The sequence below is a fragment of the Oncorhynchus clarkii genome, unplaced genomic scaffold (genome assembly GCF_045791955.1).
Source record: "Oncorhynchus clarkii lewisi isolate Uvic-CL-2024 unplaced genomic scaffold, UVic_Ocla_1.0 unplaced_contig_1240_pilon_pilon, whole genome shotgun sequence".
Lineage (NCBI taxonomy): Eukaryota > Metazoa > Chordata > Actinopteri > Salmoniformes > Salmonidae > Oncorhynchus > Oncorhynchus clarkii.
Window position 1 is genome coordinate 103,806 of NW_027261092.1, and position 12,200 is coordinate 116,005.

Below are 12,200 nucleotides of genomic sequence, written 5' to 3' on the forward strand. Positions count from 1 at the left end.
TCTGGTCCAACGTTAAGTCAACTCTGAAGTTCAAAGACATTCAAAGTTTCTCCATAGAAGCCGTACCTCTGTAGATATAATTATGTGGGCCTAATTCAGATAATGCATGTCATAACAAGATACCCAACGCTTCAAGCCTCCTCCTCAACCCTCTCTCGCTCTCTCCCCAAGAGAAAAATGTCAGTCGCATCTTGCGCCATAGGCTACACCTGTCTGTCCATCGCGCACGTAAAAAACTAGCTTGTGTCACACCCTGATCTGTTACACCTGTCTTTGTGCTTGTCTCCACCCCCCCTCCAGGTGTCACTCATCTTCCTCATTATCCCCAGTGTATTTATACCTGTGTTCTCTGTCTGTTGTCAGTTCGTCTTGTCAGGTCTTTTCCAGGTTGTTTTTCAGTCTCCCTGCTTTCTCAAGTTCTGTTTCCTAGTTTCGCCAGTTCTGACCATTCTGTTTGCCCTGACCCCAAGCCTGCCTGACGTTCTGTACCTTACTGACTCTGCCCAGGATTTACGGACCTCTGCCTGCCTTTAACCTCTGCCTGTCTTTTGCCTGCCCCGTGTTTGGGTCAATAAACATCTGTGACTCTAGCTGTCTGCACCTGGGTCTTATCCCGTTCTGATGGCTTGCCTGCTCTGTCGGCACTGAATGGTGAAGTAGTTTAATGAGCTGGTCATATTTTTGGGGTTCTGAACTTTATTTTGCTGGTCGCAACAGTGTAATGGAACAAAGAAAATTGTGGATCTGTTTAGAACGAAACGATTGGAAATGTATTTTGGTTCCAACCACTGATTATAACCCTACAGGTCCAATGAGAAGAACCCTGCATGTCTATGGAGAAGAACCCTACATGTCTAATGAGAAGAACCCTGCATGTTGTTGAGAAGAACCCTGCATGTCAATGGAGAAGAACCCTGCATGTTGTTGAGAAGAACCCTGCATATTTAATGAGAAGAACCCTGCATCTTGTTGAGAAGAACCCTACATGTTGTTGAGAAGAACCCTGCATCTTGTTGAGAAGAACCCTGCATGTTGTTGAGAAGAACCCTGCATCTTGTTGAGAAGAACCCTGCATGTTGTTGAGAAGAACCCTGCATCTTGTTGAGAAGAACCCTGCATGTTTAATGAGAAGAACCCTGCATCTTGTTGAGAAGAACCCTGCATGTTTAATGAGAAGAACCCTACATGTTGTTGAGAAGAACCCTACATGTTGTTGAGAAGAACCCTACAGGTCCAATGAGAAGAACCCTGCATGTCTATGGAGAAAAACCCTACATGTCTAATGAGAAGAACCCTGCATGTTGTTGAGAAGAACCCTGCATGTCTATGGAGAAGAACCCTGCATGTTGTTGAGAAGAACCCTGCATGTTTAATGAGAAGAACCCTGCATGTCTAATGAGAAGAACCCTACATGTCTAATGAGAAGAACCCTGCATGTTGTTGAGAAGAACCCTGCATGTCTATGGAGAAGAACCCTGCATGTTGTTGAGAAGAACCCTGCATGTTGCTGAGAAGAACCCTGCATGTTGTTGAGAAGAACCCTGCATGTCAATGGAGAAGAACCCTGCATGTTGTTGAGAAGAACCCTGCATATTTAATGAGAAGAACCCTGCATCTTGTTGAGAAGAACCCTGCATGTTGTTGAGAAGAACCCTGCATCTTGTTGAGAAGAACCCTGCATGTTGTTGAGAAGAACCCTGCATCTTGTTGAGAAGAACCCTGCATGTTGTTGAGAAGAACCCTGCATCTTGTTGAGAAGAACCCTGCATGTTTAATGAGAAGAACCCTGCATCTTGTTGAGAAGAACCCTGCATGTTTAATGAGAAGAACCCTACATGTTGTTGAGAAGAACCCTACATGTTGTTGAGAAGAACCCTACAGGTCCAATGAGAAGAACCCTGCATGTCTATGGAGAAAAACCCTACATGTCTAATGAGAAGAACCCTGCATGTTGTTGAGAAGAACCCTGCATGTCTATGGAGAAGAACCCTGCATGTTGTTGAGAAGAACCCTGCATGTTTAATGAGAAGAACCCTGCATGTCTAATGAGAAGAACCCTACATGTCTAATGAGAAGAACCCTGCATGTTGTTGAGAAGAACCCTGCATGTCTATGGAGAAGAACCCTGCATGTTGTTGAGAAGAACCCTGCATGTTGCTGAGAAGAACCCTGCATGTTGTTGAGAAGAACCCTGCATGTCTAATGAGAAGAACCCTACATGTCTAATGAGAAGAACCCTGCATGTTGCTGAGAAGAACTCTACATGTCTAATGAGAAGAACCCTGCATCTTGCTGAGAAGAACTCTACATGTCTAATGAGAAGAACCCTGCATGTCTAATGAGAAGAACCCTGCATGTCTAATGAGAAGAACCCTGCATGTCTATGGAGAAGAACCCTGCATCTTGTTGAGAAGAACCCTGCATCTTGCTGAGAAGAACTCTACATGTCTAATGAGAAGAACCCTGCATGTCTAATGAGAAGAACCCTGCATGTTGTTGAGAAGAACCCTATGTTGTTGAGTATTTTGTCATGATGTTTATGATATAGACTGGGATTTGGCACATTATTGTAAAGTAACAAACATTAGTTAAAATGTTCACTAACTGTTGTGTGTTCATTTGATCTGTCTATTTTTTGCTCAGTATTTGTTACATGTTCAGTATTTGTCATGTGTACTGAGGTCTAACATTTACAGTGTTGCTTACTCACCCTCGCACGCTGCCCCGTCCACAGTGAGCTGGTGTCCCTGGGGGCAAACACACTCGTAGCTGCCCTCTGTGTTCTCACAAGACCCCCCACGACACAGGGACGGTTCCCGCTCACACTCGTCTATGTCTGAGAGAACATACACACAACAAGTAATTCAGTATTAGTAACACACGGGATGACAGAGAAACTCCCTAACATATCACAAACACTTATCCTTTCTATAAATAAAAAAAACACATTGTACGGCCTGTGAGGTCCAGTGGTTAGTGCCACGGACCCCGATACCATATATGCCAGAGTCGGTTCGAAACCGGTCCACTGCCCTTTGACTCAATCCCCTCCTATTCCTCTCTACTGTCCTATTGGTTCAATCAAAAATATGAAAGGAATGGGACTGCCCCATTCCTTTCAAATTGATAAATGATAGAGTATATATATCCACAGTTTTGGGCCCCCTCCCAAAAAAGTGACTTTGAAACATGCCTTGATGATGCAAATGTTTTTTGAACTTTTCACCATCTACATATGTTTTAGTGGTATTACACATGCCTAGAAGCAGTCTATGGACAAGGTAAGACAGCACTCTATGCTTTGGTTTTGTTTACCGGACCACTGTCTCCAAATGCTCACTTTTTTTTTTTTTTTTTTTGTCGAAGAACGTGAATATATAGTATTTTTGTTGTGTTTCAGGTGATTCCATACTGAGTAAACAGGAAGCAGAGATAGAGAGACACTACTGTGCTCCCCACTCTCGTGCTACGAGTGGATTATCCCACCACGTTCTCTTGAGTACGTTCTCGTGAAGACTAGACTGTGGAGAATGCATTAAACAATACATTTGAGAAGCACTCACACTCCGCTTACTGAATTACGTCACGCTCCCCCCCCCCCCCCACCCACCCATTTACTGAACTTTCTTCCAGCCAGAACAATGGCAACAATAGACGAAACAAGATATACACAAAGCAAACGTTTTACTTAATAATTATCAGCTAGATATGTGAATCGTAATATTGTAGCTAGCCAGGTAGTTAAACAGGAAAAAATGACCTAAAACGAATGTTATGCAATATAGATGTACATTCTGCATGGGTAGCTACCAATTCTTTGTGGCTAACTAGCCAGTTAGCCCTACTGACTTACTATGGAGTTACAGTACCCATTCACTGAACCGTCTTCAAACCAGGACAACAATGGCAATAGAGACTAAACAAGATATACACAAAGCAAATGTTTTACTTCATAACAACATGTTTTACTTCATAACAACATGTTTTACTTCATAACAACATGTTTTACTTCATAACAACATGTTTTACTTCATAACAACATGTTTTACTTCATAACAACATGTTTTACATCATAACAACATGTTCATAGTTTTCACGGGGAAAGTTCTGATGGACTCCTTCATTTGTGAAAAATGTATTGAACTTTTGATGCAGCTATAAAAAACAAAAAATATTACGGAATAAGGATTCTATGAGAGTATTGGCATCTTTAAATGCTTCCTATCAAAACATCCAAGAGGATGATAATGGGACCTTCCTGAACTATATACTAGATACTTTCCCACCACTGCACCCCTCTACGAGCTTGAACCAGAAAATGGCTGCTCCTTGTTGGACTCCAGGTGAGTGTAAATGGCTGCTCCTTGTTGGACTCCAGGTGAGTGTAAATGGCTGCTCCTTGTTGGACTCCAGGTGAGTGTAAATGGCTGCTCCTTGTTGGACTCCAGGTGAGTGTAAATGGCTGATCCTTGTTGGACTCCAGGTGAGTGTAAATGGCTGCTCCTTGTTGGACTCCAGGTGAATGTAAATGGCTGCTCCTTGTTGGACTCCAGGTGAGTGTAAATGGCTGCTCCTTGTTGGACTCCAGGTGAGTGTAAATGGCTGCTCCTTGTTGGACTCCAGGTGAGTGTAAATGGCTGCTCCTTGTTGGACTCCAGGTGAGTGTAAATGGCTGCTTCTTGTTGGACTCCAGGTGAGTGTAAATGGCTGCTCCTTGTTGGACTCCAGGTGAGTGTAAATGGCTGCTCCTTGTTGGACTCCAGGTGAGTGTAAATGGCTGCTCATTGTTGGACTCCAGGTGAGTGTAAATGGCTGCTCATTGATGGACTCCAGGTGAGTGTAAATGGCTGCTCCTTGTTGGACTCCAGGTGAGTGTAAATGGCTGCTCATTGTTGGACTCCAGGTGAGTGTAAATGGCTGCTCCTTTTTGGACTCCAGGTGAGTGTAAATGGCTGCTCATTGTTGGACTCCAGGTGAGCGTGAATGGAGTGTCGGAACCAGAAAGAAGAAGAAGAAGAATCATTCTCGGCGCTTCTGCCTTCTTCCCCCGCGTCTGGACTTAAGACTTTCAAAATCCCTTTGAGCCCCTGTAACAGCTGCTTCTGCCGGGGACTTGGGTGTTTCCTCCATGGCTGTGGATGCCCCTCCAGCTAACTGTCCTAGTCAATCAACTGCCTGGGTACAGCCTGGACAACCGCAGCCCCCTTCCACTGGGCCTGTGCTCTCTGGATCAGAGCCCCTTTGGCTGTCGTGGGCTGCAAGCAACCGGCGTCTCAGCAGCTCTCTTCCAAAGGTGAGTTCTGTGGCTCTGGCCTCGCAATCTGCATCAAGAGACACGTGTTGTGTCTTTACTATCATTAAATGAAGACTTTTAGTTTTTATCAAAGATTCTCTGTAATTAGTATTACGTGATTAAACTGATTAATCATGTAACTGTAATTAACTAGGAAGTCGTGGCACCAAGGAAAATATTCAGATTACAAAGTTATAATTTTCCTAATATATAGTCTTCTGATTAATGAATTCTTCTTTATCTCACGTTAGTCTCATTCCAAATGTTGCAAATTGTTGGTTATCTGCACGAACCCAGTCTTCACAATGAGTCATCCAAACATCAATTGTCTTAAATCATTTATTTACTAATTAAGTAATTCACAGAAATGCATAAACAAACAGTAGATAGTTACAAGGAAATTACAACGGAGTTTCCCTAGTGGGATAAACCGGCATCGCGGCTTGGTGTACAAAAGGGAAGTGGGGGTTGCCTGAGATAAGACAACACACAATTGATAATTATAACAATTGAAATGCTAATCCTTTGCACATGAACGCTCACTCATTCGGGAACAATTGCTATTAATATATACAGTATATTTACGCTCAGTGTGTTGTCGGGGTCTCTGTTGTTAGTTTCTGTTGGAGAGTTTGTCCTCTGTCGTGGTTAGAATGGATAGTTCAGAGTGACATTCATTCATATCGTTATGGATGTTTCGGCGGTTGTCGGTCTGAATGCCTCTGCTGATTCCACAGCTATTGTATACAGTAATCATGTGCCTATGAACCAGAGTTATACTGTTAACACTGAGGTGGTTTGCCCTGGCAGGAAGTCCACTGTGTGCAGCTCACCCTGCACTAACATAAATAACCTGAGCATGTCTACCTCTGCTAAGCTTCCCAGTAAAGCAAGAAAAACAATCAAGCATCCCAGCAAAGTGTTAAAAATTGCTCACATTAACATATGTAGCTTAAGAAACAAGGTTAATGAAGTCAATAATGTGCTAAAAACAGATGACATTCATATTCTGATCTCTGAAACTCACTTTGATAATACCTTAGATGATACAGTGGTAGCAATACATGGTTATAGCATTTACAGAAAATACAGAAATACCAAAGGTGGAGGTGTTGCTGTTTATATTCAGAGCCACATTCCTGTAAAGATTAGAGAGGATCGCATGTTAAATACTGTTGAAGTAATATGGCTACAGGTTCATCTGCCTCACCTAAAACCCATTCTGGTGGGAAGGTGCTACAGACCACCAAGTGCTAACAGTCAGTATCTGGATAACATGTGTGAAATGCTTGATAATGTATGTGATATCAGTAGAGGTATATTTTCTGGGTGATTTAAATATTGACTGGTTTTCATCGAGCTGCCCACTCAGGAAAAAACTTCAAACTGTAACCAGTGCCTGCAACTTGGTTCAGGTTATCAGTCAACCTACCAGGGTAGTTACAAACAGCACAGGAATTAAATCATCAACATGTATTGATCTCATCTTTACTACTTCTGCAGAAAGTTGCTTGAAAGCAGTATCCAGATCCATGGGATATAGTGATCACAATATAGTAGCCATCTCTAGGAAAACCAAAGTTCCAGACGCTGGGCCTAAAATAGTGTTTAAGAGGTCATACAAGAAGTAGTGATTCATATGTTGATGATGTAAATAATATTTGCTGGTCTGTGGTGTGTAATGAGGAGCAACCAGACGCTGCACTTGACACATTTATTAAATTGCTCATTCCAGTTACTAATAAGCACTGAATCAAAAGAAGAAGAAACTACACTATGAAACAAAGATAAATTACATTAAAAAAAATAGTAAAAAGCTTTGGAGCACCTTCAATTAAATTTTGGGAAAAAAGGCAAACTCAGCTCCATCATTCATTGAATCAGATGACTCATTCATCACAAAACCCACTGATATTGCAAACTAGTTTAATGATTTTTTTCAAATTTAGGCATGACATGCCAGCAACAAACGCTGACACTACACATCCAAGTATACAGTATCTGACCAAATTATGAAAGACAAGAATTGTAATTCTTAATTCCGTAAAGTCATTGTGGAAGAGGTGAAAAAATGATTGTTGTCTATCAACAATGACAAGCCACCTGGGTCTGACAACTTGGATGGAAAATGAGCGGACAATATTGCCACATCTTCAGTTTAAGCCGACTAGAAAGTATGTGCTCTCAGGCCTGGAGGGAAGTAAAAGTCATTCCGCTACCCAAGAATAGTAAAGCTCAAGTAGCTGACCAATCAGCCTGTTAGCAACCCATAGTAAACTTTTGGAAAAAAATTGACCAGATACAATGCTATTTCACAGTAAACAACTTGACAACAGACTTTCAGCATGCTTATAGGGAAGGACATTCAACAAGCACAGCACTTACAAAAATGACTAATGATTGGCTGAGATAAATTGATGATCAAAATTATTGTGGGGGGATGTTTTGTAAGACTTCAGTGCGGCTTTTGACGATCATAGTCTGTTGCTGGAAAATCGTATGTGTTATGGCTTTACACCCCTGCTATATGGGGATAAAGAGTTACCTATCTAACAGAACACAGAGGGTGTTCTTTAATGAAAGCCTCTCCAATAAAATCCAGGTAGAATCAGGGGCAGCTGTCTAGGCTCCTTACTTTTTTCAATCTTTACTAACGACATGCCACTGGCTTTGGGTAAAGCCAGTGTGTCTATGTATGCGGATGACTCATCTCTATACACGTCAGCTACCACAGCGACTGAAAGGACAACAGTTTACCTTTATTTTCAGAATGGATGGCAAGGAACAAGTTACCTATATATTTCCAAAACTAAAAGCACTGTATTTGGGACAAATCATTCACTAAACCCTAAACCTCAACTAAATATTGTAATAAATAATGTGGAAATTGAGTAAGTTGATGTGAATAAACTGCTTGGAGTAACCCTGGATTGTAAACTGTCATGGTCAAAACATGTTGATACAACAGTAGCTAAGATGGGGAGAAGTCTGCCCATAATAAAGCGCAGCTCTGCATTCTTTTGTTCTTCTTCTTCTTCTTCTTATACTTTATTATTTTGCCCTTTTTCTCTCCAATTTCGTGGAATCCCATTGGTAGTTACAGTCTTGTCCTATCACTGCAACTCCCGTACGGACTCGGGAGAGGCTAAGGTCGAGAGCCGTGCGTCCTTCCGAAACACAAACCAGCCGCACTGCTTCTTGACACAATGCCCGCCGCACCAATGTGTCGGGAAGAAACTCCGTACACCTGGCAACCGTGTCAGCGTGCACTGCACCCGGCCAGCCACAAGAGTCTAATATTAATCATATGTACGTCAACCTCTTCTGGCTGAAAGTGGAGAAGAGATTGACTTCATCACTACTTGTATTTGTGAGAGGTTTTGACATGTTCAATGCACCGAGTTGTCTGTTTGAACTACTGGCACACAGCTCAGACACCCATGCATACCACACAAGACAGGTCTCTTCACAGTCCCCAAGTTCAGAACAGACTATGGGAGGCGCACAGTACTACATAGAACCATGACCTACAAGGAACTCTATTCCACATCAAGTAACTCATGCAAGAAGTGAAATTTGATTTAAAAAACAGAAATAAATACACCTTATGGAACAGTGGGGACAGTGAAGAAACACAAACACTGGCACAGACACAAATACACATCATAAGCACTCTACACACGTACACATGGATGTTGTATTGTAGATATGTGATAGTGGAGTGTTATGTGTTATGAAATGTCATGTAATATCTTAAATTGTATATAACTGCCTTAATGTTGCTGGACCCCAGGAAGAGTAGCTGCTGCCTTGGCAACGGCTAATGGGGATCCTTAATAAATACAAATAATAAGTCAATAGTGCTAACTGGCTAGCTACTACTATTAGCTAGCCAGATAGCCACGAAGAATTGTTAACTAGCTACCCATAAAGAATTTACATCTATCTAGTTTTAGGTCATTTTTGCCTGTTAAACTTTCTAGTTAGCTACAGTACATTATTCATTTCACATATTTAATGATTTATTTAACCTTTATTTAACTAGGCAAGTCAGTTAAGAACAAATTCTTATTTACAACGACGGCCTACCCCGGCCAAACCCGGACGACGCTGTGCGCCGCCCTGTGGGACTCCCAATCACGGCCGGATGTGATACAGCCTGAATTCGAAACCAGGGACTGTAGTAGGGACATAAAGCTAGCTGATAGTTATGAAGTAAAACGTATGCTTTGTGTATATCTTCTTTTGTCTCTATTGCCATTGTCCTGGCTGGACGACGGTTCACTAACAAGAACGTACTCAAGAGTCACGGGATACTAGGAGTGGTGGGTTGGAATCAGGCGCAGAGAGCAGGGTTCAGTATATCGTGATTTATTCTTCGGCCAAAAAACGGTCACGCCAACATACAGGGCGCATAGAACAGACCAGCCCAAACACAGGACCAAACAGTCCGGAGAATACACACATGAAAACCACATCCAACAGAGTAACAAAAAATCCCACACAAAACAAGGGCGGGACAAACTACTACATATAGGGAAGCTAATTAAACTAAATACACACAGGTGAAACTAATAAGACAAAACCAACAGACAAACGGAAAAGGGATCGGTAGCGGCTAGTAGGACGGTGACGACGACCGCCGAGCACCGCCCGAACAGGCAGGGGAGCCAACTTTGGCGGAAGTCGTGACATCAAGAGAACATCGTCGGAGAATGCACTTGGAGCATGAGAGTGTAGAGCAGAATGCATATTGAGAAACACCCAGAGGATGAGAGTGTAGAGCACGGCAGAATGCATATTGAGAAACACCCAGAGGATGAGAGTGTAGAGCACGGCAGAATGCATATTGAGAAACACCCAGAGGATGAGAGTGTAGAGCACGGCAGAATGCATATTGAGAAACACCCAGAGGATGAGAGTGTAGAGCACGGCAGAATGCATATTGAGAAACACCCAGAGGATGAGAGTGTAGAGCACGGCAGAATGCATATTGAGAAACACCCAGAGGATGAGAGTGTAGAGCACGGCAGAATGCATATTGAGAAACACCCAGAGGATGAGAGTGTAGAGCACGGCAGAATGCATACATCAAAAGATGTACAAAGAAGTGCCCTGCGTGCTCCGTTTCTTAATTTGGACTCATGCTTTGATTTGGACTCATACTCCAACCCTCCCGTGCTTCAATTTGCATGGCTCGGAGCATGGTAGTATGAATTTTGAGAAACACCCAGAGAGATACTGTAGTGAGAGGAAGAGAGAGACAGAGACTGTAGAGAGAGACTGTGGAGAGATGAAGAGAGAGAGATACTGTAGAGAGAGAGAGAGAGCCTTCTACGCCATCAAAAGGAACATAAAACTCAACATCCCAATTAGGATCTGGCTAAAAATACTTGAAACAGTTATAGAACCCATTGCCATATATGGTTGTGAGGTCTGGGATCTGCTCACCAACCAAAAATTCACTAAATGGAACAAACACCAAATTGAGACTATGCATGCAGAACTCTGCAAAAACATCCCCAGTGTACAACCTAAAACACCAAATAATGCATGCAGAAAAGAATTAGGCCGATACCCGCTAATTGTCAAAATCCTGAAAAGAGCTGTTAAATTCTACAACCACCTACAAGGAAGCAATTCCCAAACCTTCCTTAACAAAGCTACCACTTGCAGAGAGATGAACCTGGAGAAGAGTCCCCTAAGCAAGCTGGTCCTGGGGCTCTGTTCACAAACACAAACAGACCCAACAGAGTCCCAGGACAGCAACACAACTAGACCCAAACCAAATCATGACAAAACACAGTGGAAATTATTTTTTTTTTTAAACAGAGCAAACTAGAATGCTATTTGGCCCTAAACAGAGAGTACACAATGGCAAAAAACCTGACTACTCTGACTGACACAAAATTAAGGAAAGCTTTGACTATGTATAGACTCAGTGAGCATAGCCTTGGTATTGAGAGAGGCCGCCGTAGGCAGACATGGCTCTCAAGAGAAGACAGGCTATTTGCACACTGCCCACAAAATGAGGTGGAACATGAGCTGAACTTTCTAACCTCCTGCCAAATGTTTGACCATATTAGAGACACATACTTCCCTCAGATTACTCAGACCCACAACAAATTCCAATTTTGATAAACTCCCATATCTTCTGTATGAAATACCACAGTGTGCCATCACAGCAGCAAGATTTGTGACCTGTTGCCACAAGAAAAGGGCAACCAGTGAAGAACAAACACCATTCTAAATACAACCCATATTTTTATTACATTTTTTATTTATCCTTTATTTTATTTAACTAGGCAAGTCAGTTAAGGTTTGACCTACCCCGGTCAAACCCGGACGACGCTGGGCCAATTGTGCGCCGCCCTATGGGACTCCCAATCACAGCCGGAGGGAATACAGCCTGGATTCAAACCAGGGACTGTAGTGACGTCTCTTGCGCTGAGATGCAGTGCCTTAGACCGCTGCTCCACTCAGACGGTTTATTAAATTTCCCTTTTGTACTTGAACTATTTGCACATTGTTATAACACTGTACATAGCCATAATATAATCATTTGATGTCTCAATTCCTTTGAAACTTTTGTGAGTGTAATGTTTATTGTTCATTTTTACTGTTTATTTCACTTTTGTTTATTATCTATTTGACATTGCTTTAGCAATGTAAACATGTTCCCCAAGCCAATAAATACTTTTGAATTCAAATTAAATTGAGAGAGACTCTAAAGAGGATGAGAGAGACTGAAAGATAGAGGAAGGTAGAGGAAGAGAGAGAGATTAGATACTGTAGAGAGAGGAAGATAGAGAGAGAGCGAGAGAGAGACAGAAAGATACTGTGGAGAGGGAGAGAGAGAGAGCGAGAGAGTGATATTGTAGAGTGAGGAAGAGAGAGAGAGTGAGGA

The 12,200-nt window shown here is 42.3% G+C and overlaps 1 protein-coding gene across 1 annotated transcript in view; it reads right to left on the reverse strand.

Annotated features, from left to right (window-relative positions):
- LOC139404746 (fibrillin-2-like) overlaps positions 1–12,200 on the reverse strand; it is a gene marked incomplete at its 3' end in the record, with an annotated part of 232,358 nt that overhangs the window by 103,377 nt on the left and 116,781 nt on the right. Inside the window, exon 26 of the mRNA XM_071147349.1 lies at positions 2,711–2,836. Within this exon, the coding sequence (XP_071003450.1) occupies positions 2,711–2,836 (126 nt within the window). The remainder of the gene's footprint in view (positions 1–2,710; positions 2,837–12,200) is intronic.